Source organism: Typopeltis vanoorti, chromosome 25 (assembly GCF_054136105.1).
Source record: "Typopeltis vanoorti isolate ZY-2024b chromosome 25, IOZ_Tvanoo_1.0, whole genome shotgun sequence".
In the NCBI taxonomy this organism is placed as follows: domain Eukaryota; kingdom Metazoa; phylum Arthropoda; class Arachnida; order Uropygi; family Thelyphonidae; genus Typopeltis; species Typopeltis vanoorti.
The window spans coordinates 24,159,223-24,180,132 of NC_143573.1; the positions used below are offsets into that span (position 1 = coordinate 24,159,223).

The 20,910-nt window shown below is 36.1% G+C and overlaps 1 protein-coding gene across 1 annotated transcript in view; it reads right to left on the reverse strand.

Moving 5' to 3' along the window:
• The window catches only part of stx (ubiquitin-like domain-containing protein stuxnet), a 106,954-nt gene extending 91,320 nt beyond the window's left edge, over positions 1–15,634 (reverse strand). The window contains exon 1 of the mRNA XM_090414243.1: positions 15,414–15,634. Within this exon, the coding sequence (XP_090270369.1) occupies positions 15,414–15,634 (221 nt within the window). The remainder of the gene's footprint in view (positions 1–15,413) is intronic.
• Between the last annotated feature and the right edge of the window lie 5,276 nt (positions 15,635–20,910).

Sequence of the window (20,910 nt, forward strand, 5' to 3'; positions counted from 1 at the left end):
TTTTACTTTTTTCCCGGTAATAATTTTTTAAAGATTTTGTCAGGTTACAATTTACAGTACATAGCAGTCTCAAACAAAAACCTCATGAACGAGGAAAACTCATTTTATCGATTGGCTTTTTGACCTGAAGATCAGTGGTCTTCGGCCTATTCGCATTATAGATAACCGGATTCCCATTTGATGGATTCCTAGAATCTCTTATTAAATATCCTAATACTAAATTCAAATGCCCTATTATTAACGGCGAATGCAAGGAGATTTGATATTTTTGCTTAGATTTATACATTTACACAAGCTGTTCGATTTCATTAACGCTATTCTAGACCTTTCAACACACTAATATACAATTATGACGTAAAAAAAAAAAAAAAAAAAAAAAAAAAAAACGCGACAGGCAAATTATGTGGAAAAATGTATCTCCTTTAGGAAGATCGACGGCTTTTTATAAACATTGTTTTTTATAATACAAAAATAATGGATTTTGATTAAGATGGATATTTTAAAAAGGATATGTACAATTTATTTAAAAAAGCATTGTGTTGTAGGTTTTTTAAACTAAGCCTTTTGCTTAGTTTTATTATGAAAGCTGAAAACCAGTTAGTGATTGACAGGATATCCGGCCGCACAGTAGCAATTCTGTATCCTGCTCGAATTACAGACCAGCTGGTTCCATGTCAACGACTGACCAGTGAGATTGTTTCGATTTGCCTGACGCATGCACGATTGGTGATAGAGATCAAGTGATTTACTCTATTGATTTTTACCTTTCAAGTTAAAAAAAAAAAAAAAATCAGTATACTATTCTAGTAGATGGGTGAAATATTCCATAAGCATGACAAATCCTACTGTGGAGATCAGTTTTACGTCACCGAGTTCTTCAGCGAGCATGTAGCAGTTAGTTTTTTTTTTTTTTTTGGACAACCTAATAAAATGATCAAATCTAAAGAGAATGTTACAAAGATCCGTGAAATAGTAAATTACATTCTGATCGTATGGCAACCCACTGAAATGAGTTGCGAAAGGTTACTTGCACCGGTCACCATGATCGGTCATCGGTAGCAGTCTTGAAAATGACTACCGTCCTATCGCTAATTAAATAATTAATTCAAAGCATTAGATTTAAGTCATGACTTAACTGGCCATTCCCATCTTACCAAAATTCAGAATACGGTGATCGTTTGCTTTTAAAATGTGCAGTTATGACGTTATTTTTATGTAAGCGGCAAATCCGATATTTTTTTGACTCCCTTGAGAAATCTCCGTTAAGCCGCAACTCTCATTCCCCATCGTCATGCAATTTCATTGCGGAATATAATTCCCCCCCCCCAACACACACACCAGGATTTGCAGTAAGATAACGTCGCTCTGGTTTTATTTTTGCATTTTCGATTCGATCACTATTTAAAACAAGATGTGCTGTTATTGGAATCCAAAATATGCGAAAGTTTTCTGAAGGCTTTAACTTTGTGGTCGTTGTAGGCGGATTCCTCACTACTTAATGTAACTAATCCCCCCCTTCCTCAAACGTGTGACTAAGTTGATCCCTAAATTGGGAAACCCGATGCTGATATAAAAAAAAATGCCTATCTGAATATATTAATTTTAATTATCGTGAACTCCTCGTTTGTAATCGTCAGAGAAACACAACTAATTTAAAAGTCAACTGCTCGTGTACTGACGTGTGAAAAGCGACAACCAATTAGCAAGCCCAAATGACTCAAGGAATTAACTGAGTGATTCGCTTGTAACACTACAATCACGTGGGCTTTGTCGTGACGTAGGAGCACGTTCCAGGGGCAGGTAAAATGAGCTGTGTGAATCAGCCAACAGAGGCGTAGCGGGTCGGCCACCTATATTCCTATGATTCACCATGTTCGCTGCTGCTTCACATGGCGCCTGATGTTCCCTTCAGACAGTATGCCGAGGCAGAGAGAGAAGGAATCGAGCTAAACAGAGGGAGGATAATCATTTCAGATATTCGTTCCAATTAAAGCTCTGTATTACTAGTTGCGGAGTATTCCCATGTAGTTTTAGTGCAATACTTATTTTTCAATTGGCCTTTTTCAGAATGTCAGTTTGTCGATTTTTTACTTTTTGTTTTCTCTATGAAATCACTTTAGTAAACTCGGTATTCAGATTGCTAGCTGCTCAATTCCAACGAGACATGAGTTCAGTGATAATTATTGCAATATTATTGAAAAAGGTTAACTTTTTTAATTGTTAAGAGCCGCTAGAGATTTGCAATACTATACGTACTTAAAGTGACTGCTAGTTATTAGCAGTCACGTGCATGGATAGCAACACCGGCATCTTGGTGGTATCTTCTGTGATTACTGTGGACGGATAGATAGGCTCACGCCATGTTCTCTTGCAGTTAATCTGGTTCTGTAGAACTTGATCGTCTTCCAGGAACAGTCTTGAACTTAAATTGGGATTTGTGTGGTAGGCTGGCCCTTTTCCACCTGATGAAACAGTCTTTAGCGAAGTATATTGTGCAACCCCCTTTTAGGCTGCCAGTACTTGAATTGCATTCGCGTACTGCCAATACTGAACTAATAGATAAATACCGGAATACTAAGTCCTACATTGATGGGGGGGGGGGGGTAGTGTAGCCACCTGGGAAGGAGAGAGGATGCGTTTTTTATTTTGCAAAATGTATAATCGATAGTTATTTAATCGTTTATTATATTCCATATTAATCCAGGAATATCAGCTGTAAGAAAATACATTCAGAGCCGGCCTTCTAGTTGGCCGAGTGGCTAGCGGATCCGCTCTCCAGCCAAGAGGCGGCGGGTTGGAATTCCACCAGGGTCAGGGATGTTTGCGATTATCCTACCACTTCTAGCAAAAGGCTTCACTCCCAAAAACCCGATGAAGTACGGGCGTGACCTTACGGCGTCAAAATGACGTCATAATATGTAACAAAGGACCAGTGGTGGCCCGTACATAAGCACTGCGACGCTGCAGCACCCCCAAGGAAAAAAATGAAAAAATTAAATTTTGTCTGTTTATAAATAATAACAATGCTTACAACATTATACGTAGACTGTTCAATAAGTAATAAGACTAATTTTACTATCGCGAAACCACTCATTACAATATTAATTTCTTTGGAATAAGAAATGTTGCTGTCTGTATTAACAAAAGAAGTTGATAGATGGCGTATACAGGCTGATGTGCCAGAGTGTCACGTGACTAAACGCAAGCTTGTTTCGGCGCGCCTACGAGCGATTAATTGTGTGCGTTTGCAAAAATCGGCATCGGACAAGCTTAAGAAGTTGTCGCCTTCTTGTTCCAGTCTTTCTTTCCATTCTATGCACATCCACACGATGCTGCATTTGCTCCGGTGTCAAGAGTTTGGGAATCCATCGGGCGCAAACACGTTTAGGTCCCAAATGAGTGAACACTTCCCACAGAAATATTCAGGACAACATGCAGCTGGCGTACTGTAATTCTGCGATCCTCCTTGATGATAATCGCTGCTGTTTTGATCATTGTCTGTGTGATGGACGTTGAAGGTCTTCCCTCACGTTCAAGATCTTCCACATTTTGCCTTCCTTAAGTTTTATGCCAGCGAAAAATACTTGCCCTCGACATTGCTTCATCGTGGAAAGCTTCGCGTATCATGTTAAAAGTGTCCGATGCCGATTTTTGCAAACGCACACAAAATTTACTCGCATAACGCTGTTCCAAGGACCTTTCCATTTTGACGACTGATCGAGTTCGAAGGCGCGCCGAAACAAGCTTGCGTTTAGTCACGTGACACTCTGGCACAGCCTGTATACGCCATCTATCAACCTCTTTTGTTAATACAGACAGCAGCATTTCTTATTCCAAAGAAATTAATATTGTGATGAGTGGTTTCGCGACAGTAAAATTAGTCTCATTAATTAATGAACGGCCCTCGTATAAATGCAATACAACATGGTAAAGGCTACAGCTTATGTTTCGACAGTGATTGAATAGTTAATAATTGGAATTGTTCGATTAACACTTTAGATTACGAAACAAATACACTGCGATCTAACGCAGTGTCAGAATTATCACGTTCAACCAATCGCAGCCAGACTCGCCGATATTCGTTTGCGCTTGTCATTGCACGTAACTAGTGAATCTGACACTGCTCTTTGGGCAGTGTATGCCTGCGCGGGTTATTCTTTATTGGTGCGTGTTCATGGTGAGGGTGAACTATTTTTTGCAAATCTTATTTTATTGTTAAAATAACAATTATTTATTTATTATAGATATAGGGCTGAATTATGACGAGTTTCACTGTTGAAAATATGAAAAGAATTATATTTTTTCAATTATCGTCACGAAACAAATGCACTGCGATCTAACGCAGTGTGAGAATGATCGCGTCAATTGCAGCTAGACTCGCCGATATTCGTTTACGCTTGACACTGCCCTTTGGGCAGTGTATCATATGCTTGCTCTCGTTATTTCTGTGAGATATGAAACTTTTATTATTGGTGTTTGTAAGTGGTGAGGGTGAAATATTTTTAATAAAGCAATTTTTTAATGTAAATTTATTTATTAATAAATTGGTTACTGATTAGAAAAAAAAAGATTTTTTTTTTAATTTTATTTTGTATATGCAGCACCCCCACTTAAAATTTTCACCTGCCGCCACTGCAAGGGACACTAAAAATGGGAGTTCTGTGCAACAATCTACAATGGAGCCTGGAGAAAATGGACTTTCCTACTTTTCAGAAAATCAAGGGATATTTTGGATGGTTAGGGTTATAGAAGGAACGAAGTTTCAGTAATACAGGAGTTCATTTTTAACAGTTTAAAAGATATTTCGGGCAGCAAGTTATGATGTTGAAATTCACATTGTCAACTCCATCTAATTCATGAACCTCTCAGAAAAGTTTAAAAAAAAAAAAAAAACAATTTTCATTATAGTGTGCCGTTATTTTGAGCCAATTTTGTAGAATGTTCCGTCTAAAGGGATACTTCTATACTGAATGTTCTGAAACCTGTGTAGATGAAACTGCTATAGTAAACAGTGTACTATGACTTTAAAAAAAAAGTATACACATTGCTAAATTTATACCAAAGAAGGGTGTAAAAAATTTGATTTTTTTTTTCAATTTCATAAGCAACAAAAAGGGCATAATGGAAAAAGCCTCTTATAAAAATTAGCATTTGTCAGAGTGCATGCGCATTAAGTTTGTTGGAAAGTATCCCTGACATTCTCTTTTACAATTCCAATCAAATAAAAATTCTAAATTAACTTTAAACCAAATATAATAAAGAAAGTATAATAAATCCTGTCCTTTATTATCGCCAGCAGACTGTTTTAATTCATATGGAATATTTATTTTACCTCAGAACGCCACAGTTTTTATTAATTTGTATTTGGAATTTGACTGAAAGTTTAGGTCTTTTCTTGCATGATTATTTGATCTGAAGATTTTTATTTGTGTTATGGTTTAATCTTCATATTTGAATTCACTGTAAATTCCCACCGTATCAGGTATTATGTAGAAAGTGAAAAAAAAAAAAAAAAAACGCTAACATCTCTTTAGAATTTATTAATTTCCGTTATTTGCCACCGCATTTTCAATAACGAGTTATTGTATTCTTTGGTCATTATTATATTCCATTAATTTTGTTGACTCAATGCCTGCCGGGTCGATAAATTGAATTAGTGTTTTCTAGAATTTATTGTAAATATCATCGATGCTTTTTCTAAATCCAATCTGTTCATTTAATATTTATAATACCCAATTCTCATTTAAAATCATATCGTATAACTTAGAAGCAGTCTTCAATTAAGTAATTGATGATTTATTGTTTTTTTGTTGACTCAGAATCGGATAATGCCAGCAGAAAATACTAACTTATAGTATTTCCTTCAAACTTGATTAAAAAAAAAAAGAAGATTAAAATCGATCCAAAACATTTCACCGGGAAGATGAATGGTGCTAGCATTCGTGGTGTATGTTGCAAAACGTCTCATTTATACCCTACTTATATATATAATCATTACATGAAAACAAAGAACGGAAGCCAATTTAGAAGGTACGGGCGAAAACAGAACTATTGGTGAATTTATCCCCTTCTGTACTGGCCCTATTGGTGAAACATGCGTTATAAGAGGATATGGAAAATCTCCCTAGTTGTACGAAGGCTAAAACCGTGTATATGTACGACTCGAACTCCATGGCTCCGACTTCCCTCGTCAGAAAAGCTGCTGAGAATGCCATGACCCCATCGACCGCATGCTAGCGGTCAATAAAAGCAGCAGAGAGCCCTGAAGACCACGTAATCCTATCCTCAAAGTAGTATTTGTATGAGTTACCTCCTGGCGGAATTTTCAGGCCATTGTCCTCACGAAGCGAGGTACTCTGCTCTCTCTTACACGTACACAGTATTAAATCCCTGGTGAGACTGCTTAACGTACCGTAAATGTTTATTCGCAATTTTGCTTCTCTTCCGACGTATTTCATTCATAGGGATTTCAGCGTCTTCGTGTATAGTAAATTTCCTGACTTGAACTCGCTCATTAATGCTTTCCAGCCATTGCCTTAAAATGTAAACTCTAGTTTCCTCACTTAGGTCCTTAAGTCGTCGGATTCTCAACTTTGTTCCGTTTCAGTTTTGTATTATTTCCTAATTAATATGTTCCTGCTTCGCCTTGTATTCATGTATATATTTTCGATTACTTACTCAAAATTAGAGCAAAGAAAAAATAATATATGCAATAATTTCCCCTACTACAAGTTTTTAAAAAAATGCTTGAAATATCGTTGTCGTTAGAAGATATTATAATATATTACTGTACAGTTCTAAAAATAAAATCGATACACAAATAGTGGTGGGCATTCTTTATGACAAAAAGAATACAGTGAGAGAGAGAACAATTCAGCTATTCTGTCCCTTGGGGTTAATGCTAAGATAGTAGTAGTGGCCCCCCTGCACCGCCTTCCGTCACTGAACGGATGCGGAGGCAGCCTGGGGCAAGTCATACCTCCCGTCTGACCGGGAGGGAGGGAAAGATTAGTGGCCTGATATGCAAGGACGCGCACACGCGCGGGGAGAACTAAAAAGCGTATACCCCAGCAACAAAGACCACTACCATCCGCACGCTCACTATCGTAAAGGCCGAAAAGCACTTCAAGAAATAAGCGGAATAGGCTTTCGTCTCCCCCCCCCCCCCCGTTCTCTTCCTCCATTTTACGTTGACTTCACGTAAAATGGCGAGGAGAGCTTTTTTTTTTTCTTAAATAGGGGTAGTGGTTAAAGCTCTGCATAACTATTTGAGAAACTCAATTATTGCTGATCTCTCTGCATGTTTTAAACAGAGATCACTTTCTTTTACAGCCGCCAATCCCCGGAATGTAACAAAATATAGATTATGTAACCAACTTGCATAACACGACGGTACCTAAAAATTCAACATGTCAGGATACTTTAGACGAGCTCTAGTATCATTAGTAGCAGAACCAATGGTTAAACTGCTATGCCCGGTAAAACAATTAGCAAGACATCCTTGTTACTCATACAAATGATGCTGGCGTAGTGTTATTCGCACGGGGAAGGCAAAATCTGTATGCCCTAATCATTTGTTGGAATATACACAAGAGGAAATCAAAGCGTAGCTCTTTCACCCCTCCTCCTTGAATTACTAAGGCAAATCTTTATTATTCATTCGCTGATAAAGAAACGTAGTGAATGAAATGTGACATTTTAAAGTCCTTCGCTTATTGATCGCAAATGTCACATACCAAAATATTTATTACATGAGAAAGCAATCCAAGTGTTTATCTTTATTATTGTTGTTGGTTTCTTCAGTTCACACTAGTATGTAAAGGTTTAGGTACATCAGTACACACCCTTTAGATACATCAGTACTTATTGATGCATCAACAGTCTGGACTCAAAACTGTCTTTCGAATACAGTTTTGAGTTACATAACCTGAAAACGAAACCACCACGATTACTGTCCAAGTATAGAGAAAGAAACACTGCCCACACAACAGAATATAATAAACAATATTATGAGAAATTAATATCACTTAACGTAAAAAATAACCTAAAAATTACTGATAAAGCAAGCACCAGGGCTCCAGTAACAGCTTTGAAAATTTCAATACTGCTTAAATTTCATTTTAAGCAGTATTGAAATTAGGAAATCCAAGGATACTTGGAAGGCTATGACTTATGCTTAAGTACCCGTTAAAGCCACTGATGGATGGAAATTTCAGTTACATAATTTGGCAACAATTTTTAGATACTTCCAGCGAAATAGTTGTAGCGACTTTGTGAGTGAGAGATAGTTAAGTGTATTAACACTATCTTCTAATCTTGGGACTTAAATCTATCAGCAATTCTTTATGTACTTTTTTTTAAAAAAAACTTGCCGTTAACACTATTTTTTTGGGGGGGGGGTTGGATTAGTAACTGCTGGCAATCTGGAAAAAGTTTGCTGCCTATTTCGTAATAAAGAAAATCACGCCAGCTGCAAATATATTAACTATATATCAATATAGGATACTGCGTAAGCGACTTGTGGTAAGCTGCGAATATGCCACTATTGGTTGAATGAGAAATAATCTGAAATATGGCACTTAATCAAAAATACAGTCATAATCAGATAAGAGTAATTAAATGAAACATGGCAGTCACTGCTTATGTAAAGATAAAAACCATCTCGGAATAGCATTTCCAAGAACTGTCCGTTAAAAGCTTCAGACGTCACTAAACGTGACCCCTAATATTATGCAACATTCTAATGACATTTCAAAAATTTATATTTCAGATTAGTAGGAGGGCATTTCTTCATTTATACTTTAATGCCATCTAGGCAAAGAGAAAAAAAAAGGCAAACCGTTCGTGGGAGTAAAGTTCATGCATTTATCATTCTAAAGGAACAGTGTATTTAAAGATGTTTTGCTCAGATTCTTAATGGGCTCGAAGTCTGAGCGAGCAGTTCGTTTACCTTCTCTAGAACATTCTTATCAAGCCGTCTTGTGCTTGACAAGGGGAATCAAAATGGAAAGAAAACGGGAGAAAAAAAAAAAGAAAAAGCGCTTTTACTGGTACTACTGTGTTCCAACTTGATCCACATCTTGTAGATGTTCTTGGAAAAAAATATGGTACAGGTCCCTTGTTCTAGTTTCTTGTGATACGAATTCATTTTGTAAGTGGTGACGAAATTAATGTTGGAGCATTTACACTATCATCAAATATCTAAATGCACACTACTTTCAGGCTACTACTAGTCCAAGGAGAGATTTTTTCTTACGAGATAATACAAGTAACGAGGACTGTGAATAAGATGTTCATTAATTTTCAAACATTTCGGCCGTATCTGGTTGGCCAAGCTGATATCAGTTATGCTCTTTGGCGGACAGTGTGCGTTTGAATCCCACTGTGACAGATGTTTGCGAAAGTAAATGCTGGATGATTTTATCTCTCTGCTTACTGGAAGTCTGAAATGACTCAAAAGTTTCAATGTTTGGTCTCTAGAGCAGTGTTTCCGGATTATCGAAGTCTTGACCTATCCGTAATATGTACGATAGGACTTTGCGCGGGTTGGAATTCGTTAACAAAAATCAATGCTGGAGATAAGTGCAGAGAGATTCCATTTATATTTAAAATTACTCTTATGAAGAAACTTTTTCGTTGAAGTTGATAAAGCTGTCAACTCATAAGAAGAACATGACTTTAAACTAATGAAGGATCACCGTACATTAAACTAAGGAAATATTCTTTTAGTGAAAGCAATCATTGGAACACTTCCTATGTTCAGTAAACACTAATTCAAGGCCTTGAAAATAAATATTTGCGGGATATTAGTATTTATATAAACTACTAAATTACATGTTCATGAAATTTAGTAAAAATAAAAGTTCAATTTTTTTTATACGTATGTTGCTTTGTGCAACACGTGAAATATCGATTGAAATGAATTCCCAATTTGAAGAATTACTTAGCTTCTTGTGCGTACTGTAGTCAACACAGTTAGCTACTTAGTTTACTAAGCTCCGTAGGCCTGCGATATGGCGAATCACAATGCTAATTCACTTGAAATTCTCTTTCCTAAATTTAAGGTTTCGGAACCCATGGGTACATGGGCCTTAAACTTAGTTTTGAACCTCTTTTTACCCTTCCATTTCTTTACATCAACCAGAACTTCTTCTACCACGTAATTTTCCCTCCGATATATCCAGACGTTTTCCCTGCTGATCCTCTTAATGTGTCCTGCCACCTTGCGCATTCTCTTTATAAGGTCTTCCATGAGTTCTTTTTTGGTTCCCATCAACTTCAATACCTCTTCATTAGTTTTTTTTTTCCTCCTCCTTCCAAGAAACTTCAGTGAAGTCCTATAGCACCACATCTCAAATGCCCGCAATTTCCTGATTATGGATTTTGTATATATTCACGTCTTACATCCATAATTCAATGTGGGCCATATACAGGATTTTATTATTCTTATTTCAGTATGTTTATTTATTCCAGAAGTCATTACTAATTTAATATTCCAAAATGCTTTTTTTTGCCTTCTTTAAATAATTATAAACCTTTACATTTTGAATGAATCTAGTTGATGCTCTTAAATTTGCTCTGCTGTTTTAAGCTTATTGCGATATATACTTGGTTCTAGCTGTATTTAATACTAAGCCATAATTCAGCGTGCTTTAGAATGAATAACATCGATAAGAAAAGAAAGTGGTGGTTGCTGAGCTGTATAAAGATCGGACTGATTAGAGTCCATGTGGAACACTGAACACATGCCTGTAGTTTGAGATCAACACTTCGATGAAGTTCACTGCCAATAACGAAGCAATATCTACACACACAGAAATGCATAATGTAGGAACCTATTTCTCACACTCTTTTTATTCCATCACCTCTAGAGTTGTTTTTCCTAGGTAGTATTCCCGAGGACTACAACCAAGAGAATCTGTTAAAAACAGATTCTCTCTCTCTCTCACTGTATATAATAATGAACTGGGGGAATGTTAATGACAGGCTGTAGGTCTGTTTTTGAATAAAACAAGAAATGCTCAAGTTATTAAGAGTTACAGTTTATTATTATTTTTTAAATCCAATGAATAAATTTGGATTTAAATCAAAAGATGTACAATGAAAATTACGTAACTGAAATTAGATGGAACGTTCATAACCATACCGCTAACCAAAGCAATTCCAAGTTTCGTAGGACAACGATACCACATGCATGCATAGAACAGACGTAACTTCAAGTGACTTGTTTACTCGTCGCCTATGTGACTCACACTGCTGCGAAATTATGTCATGACTGGGTCAAAATTCATGACTAAATTTTTCCAAAATGCTTTCCGAGTTTAAGCCTTGAAAAAAAAAAAATGTAGACAATATCGACGTGGATAATACATGCAAAATCTTGAATTGGAAGTAGCTGTGGCGTCAATTGTCTAGCGTTTCTCTCTCTCTCTCTCTACACCTTAGAACACCTCCAAGCCTTAAATTCTTTGGCAGTCACAGCAATCTTGACATTCGTACACCTGTATCCGATTTACAATCTAACTTCTAATTTCTGAAGCTTAATGAGTAGTGGTAGATGATATGATTGAGACATTACTGAAGCGCTTATTAGATAGATACTCAATATTTTTAAAGGCTGAATAAAAGGGGACGAGTTGTATAAAAGGTAAGTAAGTAAAGCATATTTTTTTGCATGCAGAGTGGTATGTGTGCGAGATGTAGCGCTGAATGAGGTGTGAGTGCTCAGACTATCAGTTTAAAGCACACTATGATTGTTTCTGTTCAGTGCCTCCACTCTGAATTTTTGCATCCAGGATTATCTGTAATAATATTTTTGCCTAAAATATTTCTAGAATCAAATCGGACAAAAATGTGAGCAGACCAAAAAATAAGTGAAATATAAATTCTTCATGCCTTTTCCAATAGGAAATATAACAGCAACCGGTCTCCACTTCATCGCCCTTGGTGGAATGCATACACGAAAGCGCATGAAGATATGGAAAACAATTGCTGTAATTTTGTGTTCCTAATTTTAACTATTATTGTATGTAACTGTGCGAGTTATACGGTCACAATTTATATGGATGCTGTATCGAAATCCTGTTATCCCATTAAAAAACTGAATAACAGGAGGAGATGGACGATTTGGTTAAAAAAAAAAATCTTCAAGTGAAGATTACCTGGGATATGAAATGTATATTTTTTATATAAATTTTTATAAACTAAAACGGCTATTTTACAAAAATGTTCTTCTAGAAATACCAGTGAAGTTTCCACCGTCAAAAACTCTTGTGTGTTCAATCTTTAAATGTTATAAGCCAGAACAGTAAATATTTCAAGGAGAATGTTTACCATATTTCTGCCAAACGTGCCATCACCACCACAAAAAAAGCATTTTCATTTTGACTTAGCACCGTTTAATTTATACAAATTCTAATTCGATATCGTAGGAGACTATCCAAATATATTTTGAATTTATAAAAACGCGCATTTAATGCTAGTATTCTGGAATGCGAAGCAATATTAGAAAATTACTTGACGGGAACACAACTCAATCTTTACGGTAGAATCTTATATAAAGATGGGCTGTCTCCAGTAGCACCTCCCTCTCCTTTCCTTAAAAATATATTCTTGTTTCACTTCTGAACACTGGCGTTTTTCTAATTTCAAAACGGGTTTGACATTAGTGTACAATGTTTGCTAAATCAGGTCGATTTCCCCCCCCCCGTTAGGTCTTGACATTCATCTAATAAAGATTAACATATTTAGTAAAAATAACAGATAATTTAGTCTTGTAAACATTTTATAGTACATGGAAATATTCAAGATTTATACTAATTAATTCAGTTTCAAAGGGTGTCCACTATGTTAGTGAAAGCGCCTTGGTTTTAATTCAATAGCTGCTTGACATACAAGATCTTTATTTTTGAATGTTTATGTGTCCATTTATTTCAAGTCCATAGTATTGCGTTCTGTACTTTCACTCTCTCTAAAAATAAAAAAAATAATAATAAATAAATAAATAAAAAGCTACCCTGCGCAAGTCGGTAATTTGGCATACTGAATTTACACTGAGTAATTATTATTATTCAGGAACAGGACATAAAAAAGCCTATACCTAAATTGCTCAGACGACGAATTATTACTATTACATGCACCTCCAAGGAATCCATTTCTGCCGATAACTGTTGGTGAAAAAATCTGACTGTAGTTGATTAATTATACTAAATAAACTAAAATAATGAAAACAGTACATGCCGTATTTCGCCTGCAGAGAGAAATAACAGAAATCACACAAGAGTTAGAAGGGTGGGAAAAACTGCATTCAGCATATGCTTTTATTAAGTGGGAATTTTTGCTTAACCGTACACATGTAACCAACGATTTTTAATATATATTAATTCAGCGCGTATTAATTTTCTTCTCATTTTTATTTTCTAAACATTGCTCATATAGAATTTAACTGGCTACCACAGAGCTGTAATTTAGTGTTTGATATATGATAACATATCCTTCATTATCAGTGAATGTGATGCGATCTTCAGGACCCAGACGATCATCGTTGTTTGCGGAATACCATCCTAGAATTAGAAGGTACCTAGAATTACCGAGTATGATTGTTCATCCACGAACACTGATACCAGACTATGCATTTAGACAACGATGGTAATTTTTTTTTAGCATGATTTCCAGATAACGTCGTCTGCTTCGATCACTTTCCGCCTAAAGAAAAGTAGCGTCTGCATAACATTCCTTTCTACGCTGGTTCTCACTCCACGCCGAAAAGCATTATGTGCGCAAGTATGTCTGCGCACAAAACTAAGAAACACAAATGAAAGTCAATCCATGCGTCAAAGTAAAGGACCTTGTGTAAATACTTCAACTGATGGCGAATTTATTTTTCCTACTTCATCACGCGTTGACTTTTTTTTATTATTACTTACTACTACTACTTGGGGTGCGAAAACAAATTCATGATTAGCTTCTGCTTTTAAATTTGGAGACTAATAAGCGGTCATCACTCGGTTATCGCCGGTAGTAAAATAAATGCATCCAATACTAGAGAAGCTGTTAAACACGCCTCTTGCCGTTTGCGTCACAAAACGTCATCAATACGTATTTACGTTGGCCTGGACTTGAGATATCAGACGTGTTCGTCAGTGTACGTCCGATGTGCGTACGTGGCAACCTACAAAGTATTATTTACTGCATTTGATGTCTTCTAATGTCGCATTTATTTCAATATTTATTACTTCATATGAAAGATCATTAGATACATATCAAATATCACCTACTTCTAGTAGCCTAACTTACCTATCTCTCCCACGACAAGCTCTATAATGCACCCTTAAGTGATCCCGAGTCCCCCGAGTCCTCTTGGGTCCCCCCCCCTCTGCATTGCGGGGTTCCATGGTGTATCAGCCAGTATTGCATAACCTTATAGCAAAATTTATTCAGATTGTAATATCTGAACCAGAGCATCTGCACACCACGCGACTACTTTCGTGTTACGTTAGTGACACTTTGCACCCTTTGCCCTTTCCTTACAAAAGGTTACATATACATCGCACTCTGTATTAGCCTATGAGCACATAAGATAAAGTTTAATCTTTTGGATGTTTTGTTCTACTCGTCTTCGAAGTCGGATATTGCAGCAGTCTTGACGCATCATGTTATGCATTTCATTAACGCGTTTCACTTAATAGGGGGATTCATTTCTCTTCCTAAATTTCCAACCTTTTTCCTCCTTCGTTTTTTATCTAGATAGAACAGGATTAAGAACTTGCCTCCAATCTAGGGACATGTTCCTATTAAACATTACGATGTAACAGGATATTATAGTATTTAACAGGAATGAGTGTTGTCTTTATTGGCGAAAAAAAAAGAAGATTTTTCACTATTAATTTAATACAAATACTATATGATAGTACATGTAGGATCAGCAGGGAACGTTTATACCAAACTAGTGCGATCTCTTCTGAAGTTCATTGCGTGTCATTTGGACTCCGAAAATCATAAATTTTGTTGATTATTCTGTTCCTTTTCTTCGTTTAAAACATCTATATGATAGCTTTTTTTTGGGGGGGGAGAGAATATTCATTTTCATTTCTAGTATGCATTCTTCCAAGAATGACGACTTTGATCTAAGTTTAATATCTGGAAATTTAAGTAAGTAAATACAGCATTACGGTCGCTGCTAGAAAAAAATTATACACGGAAAGATTTGCATTGCAAAAATCGTTTGCTTTTAAAACTACGCTGTACATATTGAAATACTATTTACACGTTTATAAAATCTTCAATCTGAAAATAAGCGTAGTGCAGCTTCGTAGAATGTCAATGAAGTGTTTGAACTATTCTAACTGTAATCAAACAATAGCGCTCTATTACACTAATAAAATGGAGCTAGGAAAAACTATTATGTAACTTACCGAGTTTTGTGGAGCAGTACTATTCTGTCTTTTGGAACTTTCAGTCTGTTAGCGACTGTTCGCCTTAGATTAGTAACGCTACTATCCGAAGGAACTTGGACTTCTATTTGACCCCCTGTAGTAGGCAGGATGTACAGTGTACGTTGGCTGCCATATTCCACTGGCCTAGTGCCCGTATTTATCAAGGTGCTAGATTTGCAGGAGGCTGTTTCTTCGGCCATCCTCGCCACGACTGATAGTCCCGCTACAATCTCTTACTGTACTTTGGCTATACGCCCACACTCGAGAAGGTGGAAAGGCTTGCACGACTTAAAGGGAGAAAACTTTACCAACACAAAATGGGAATCAGTGCCATCTAGCTGCTGCCACACTGAACGACTCCACGCGACTGACGCCTACCTCACAGCACTGCGAACAGTTTCACAATGAACATCGCGTAGCCAATCAGAAACGTTGGCGTCGGACGAATCGATTTGTACTGTAGGGATGTCGACACAGTTTACTACAAATTACGGAATGGTTGCCAAGCTAGTAGCAACATTGAAAGTTACGCGCTATTACATCACGAGGGCAGCGTTGCTCATTTCGACCACTTATTATGGAGTCGAGGAATATCCCAGGAGATGTTGCGTCTGGATTTCATTGTGCTGTGATAAAATCATAAATTGCACTCTTTGTACGGTGAGGTAGGAGGACATTTTCCTGATGCCAGGATCGTTTTGCTCCTTCGATGGAACGGAAAGAGCAGACGACTTCGGATGTTAGTCATGCAGGAAAGATTAGCGTTGCGATTCTTCCTAACATGCACCTTCGTTGTTCAATTCGTTTTTGTTTTGAGGGATAGAAATTTGAATACAATAATTCAAAAATAAATGCGGATTGTTTGGAATAACGAATTTCTGTATACAGTGCCGGCTATCCTAACTAGAAGATATTTTCTTTATTTCTTTTCTGTTCGTTCTTTTTATATTTTCCCCCCAAGCAATGGACCCATTAGTGTTGGGTCCATTGTTGTTATTCGTTTTTAATCTTGAAATTAAAAGTTTCGTGCGTAACTGTATAGGCGCTATTAAAGATGGGTAGTTAAGGTTTGTTTATATCTGATAGTTTCAAATAAAGATGTTTTAGAAAGAACTGTAAATAGCAGATTCCTTAAACAAATTCGGCGAAGTTTTAATTCAGTATAACTGATATTCCTTTTGCTTTGTACTGTATATAATATTTTTATTGTGAAAGGTTATTTTGTTTATTTGGGTACGTCCTTCTGTGATGAACAGCTGTATGGAATTAGAGATTTGTTCTTTAAATGCTGTGTATTTTGACAGGGATGCTTTATAAATTTTGTGTGTTTGTCTCTTTGTTTACTAAGGATTTAATAGTATGATATACTGTACATTAATTTAAGATTACTTACTATAGATAGAAATATAAAACGTCGAGTGAATATATTCATAAGCCTGAAGAATGATATCAGTAAATGTTTTTTTTTTTTTTTTTTTTTTTTTTTTTTTTTTTTTTTTACTGTAGAATATTTCTATTCAATCTATATATTAGTTAATTCTATTAGTGATTTACCTTCCTTGCTAATTCTGTTTTGCCACGTAACTTTGCGCATAACCACATTAAATCTGTTGATGAGTGATCTTCAGTAGACGAATTTTATTTTTGATTATCTGTAAAATGTTCCGAGAATAAAATTATTACGATAATTATGAAATAGAACTTTCCAACTAAAATTAACACTGTTATATTGAACATCCGTAAAATAAATAAACTGTAACATGAACTTCAAGGATTACCAAGAGGCTAGCCGCGATCCTTATCCAGAATGACAGCTTACTTTTATTTTTCGTAGGCCTCGTCACTTTCTAAAATCTGTATCCATAAACTGCATAAATATTTGTGGAAGCGCTTCCAACTAGCGCTCACAGTCTGTGGTATTTAAAATATTCGTCATTTTCTTTGTTAGTTAGCAGAATCATAAAGTCTTTGTTATGTTTAAAATGTTTGAATGGGTTACGTTCAAATGTTCAATTGATTTCTAGCAAGTACCACAGAGTTACCACAATAGAACTAACAAACTAGGCAAAACTCTGACTTACCCAGTGTTGCAAAAGCACAGCGTATTTCGCCTCATTTCTTCAATTCCTCATTCCTCAGCGATATGCTAACTCTTCCCAAATGGGGCCTTGTGAGGGACGATCAGTACTCTTTGATAGCAATTTTCAGCTTCACACTCCCATTTCCTCAAACGCTGCGACATCCTTTGTAATATGACATGGCATATTGTCATTATGATAATAATGCTCTGTTTAGTTATTTTCATACATCGGGCACAGTGTGGGCAATTCATAATTGACTCGGATATCATAATTTCCGAGTACCACCAGGAGTTCTAATCCTAACGCATGCTGATAAATAACTTTCTCTTGGCAGCGAAACACCCAAACACGTTCATCTAATGTGAAAGAGTGTACATCTTAATTGGTCTTTCTACACGGATATCAATTCGATCATGGGGAGTTCTAAATTCATGCCATTCGAATCCGAACATTGTCGTCGCTGTTCTTGGTATTTACTAGTAGGCCTTTCATGGAAATCGAAACCGTGCAGTTCAGTACGTAATGTTCTGGCACACATCTGTGGTTGCCCTGAACATCCCAGTTGAAAAAAATTCAATGATGAACAATGGAAAAAATGACCAACCTTTTCCAGCGCTCTGTTATCCTGTTCATTGACTTTATGTTCAGTTTTTCTTTTAGTATTATTAATATATAGATCAATTTATGGACGTTTTAATTGTGTTGCAGTCGCAAAAACTGATTGATGACTAATATGGCAACCAATGATAACACTTCACTGGAAGTCGGTTAATTAACTGTAAACTGTGTTCCATTTCTAGTATTGTATATAGTTATGGTTATTCAGCGCGCATTTCCTTCCTCTTCCAGGTTTGGCAATGGTACGCAATGTTCTAGAGAAATAGACGTGTCTGTATTATTTTAGTTAACACAAACACACACACGCATGAGTTAAAAAATCGGAAATCTATGAAAAAAATGAGTAATACTTTCATGATGGAAATGCAGACGTTATGGTGTTAATATGGGAACATCCTTCAAAAAGTTCCGCAGCTTATTTTGCGAGGAGCGGGGGGGATTAAGGTATATTTCCCAATAAGAAGATCCTTCCAAACGAATGGTCCCATTAATTGTTTCCCAACAATATCACACCATACACGAAATTGGCGTTGGAAATTTCGACTGTTTCATGGGCATTTCCACCGGTTCATATATACTTAGTACGCATTGTGTCTTCAGTGAATAAAATGTACCTTCACACACCAGGATTCGTGAACATCTAACAACAAAAGGTTTACCCACTGCTCATAATATATTTGGTATATATATATATATATATATATATATATGGTTGATAAATTTTTTTTCTTGGCCTTAATAAAAAAATAACTCAAGGAAATCAATTTCTAGTTTTTCAGATTCCTCCAGAAACACCACTCTCTTTTCGCTTTAAGCTTATTAGTCTGTCCATCTCCTTTTTCATTCTGTCCGTTGATCTTTTAGTATTCATTTCCAATCTCTTATTTCAGTCCATTCATTAATACGCTCGTTTTGTTCGGATCTTCTTTTGTTTATCCATTTGTTTATCGGTTGTAATTGACATTCTTCATAAATCCTTTCATTTTTAATTCTGTTCCAAGTTTGTTTCATTGTTTTTCTTGTTGTTCTTACATTAATAAACGTATTGCTAATTATCCTGTTTGCTAACTTCGGCGAAGACTTCTTTAGGAGCTCGATTAAGATCTAACCATTTGCCTCTCCTTGCCAGCTAGCCTAAGCCTATTCTTCCATCAACACCATCCAAACATCATTCTTAGTGATATCAAGAGTCGCATAATACTTATCTTATAATAAATGAAAATATGTTTATTTTCATTTATTATAATTTATCCTTTTTTATAATAATAATTTTATGACTTATTATATATTTATTATAATTTTTGGTGGTATATTGCTAAACGCTACTCTAGTTCATTCTTTTGATTTCACACACACGCACGCACAGTCTTCCATCCAACTCACTTGTTAAGCATGTCTGTGTGTGTGTGTGTGTGTGTGTGTGTGTGTGTGTGTAGGGGGGGATCTTAATCAGTTTATTACACTATTTAGAGAGAAAGAATAAACTCATCGTCTATCTCTTCTCTTGCTAATCGCATATACAATACTATGTCAGATAGATTCAGGCCTATGCTAATGATTCGAAAAGTAAACTTCATAGACTAAGGAATGGGGTCTGTGCTGTTTCTATTGCTTTTCATTTTCTACACCTATGGCATTCCACCACTGTTTCATAGAAATTTGTTTATGCAGGTGAGGTACAACTTAATGTCAATATGAAGAAAATATATTTACGGATTACATTAGCACACACACATATCAAAGTTGGCAAGTGTTTAAACAATAGTTCTTACAAACCAATCAAAATAAAAATCGAAGCTACTGCATTTTATCTCATCATCATCATCACGAACCATGGGCTCACTGCCCGTTGTTGTCCGATGCCTCCTTCACTATTTTCTTCCACCCTTTTTTTTTTTTTTTTTTGTCCAGTGCAGTGTCGCAGTTTATGTAAACTCATTCCACACCAGTCCCTTATATCGTCTATCCATTCTCTGTATGGTCCACCTCTTCTGTTTACACCATCCATAATACCAACCATCAATGTCTTAATCTTCTGGTCCTCACTCATTCTGCAGATGTGTCCAAATAATTGCAGCTTCCGTTGTATAATCTTCTGCATTAGATTCTACTTTGATTATATCTTCCGATAGAGCTCTTCATTTGTGATTTTCTGTATCCATCCTATTCTTAGAATTTTCCTGTAACAAGTTCTTTCAAATGCCCAAATTCTTTTTCTTGATTCCTTATTTATTACCCACGTTTCAGATCCATACAGTACACCGCTGAAGATGCATGTTTCCAGTATTCTTAGTTTTTTTTTTTTTTTTCCGGGTTAATCACTTTACTTTTCCAGAATCTGCTTTCTATATACAGTATAATAATAAGCAGTCTAACAACATTCCTGATGTTCAACAACTTTGTCGTCTATTGTAGAAATAGCATAGTGAAATACAACAAAATCGCAAAGTATTTAGCAGTGGCTCTAGACAGATCTTGGATCTTCAAAGAACACCTGACAGAGATTGCTGGTAATTTACAAACTCGCAATAACAACTTGCTCAGATCAATAGGCTTTTCGTGGGGTAGAGTATGCTATGCATATCAACTTTACTTTGATTTTAGCGCGTATTCCATAGCAGAATACTGTACCAAAGTGTGGATTAAATACACTCGCATGTATCTTGTTATTTTACATTCATCCCAACCAAGTCACGAGATTTATTTCTGGAGTAATAATATCAACACCGACTTACTGGCTTCCAACTCTGAGTATTGCCATTCCTGTATTACTAAGG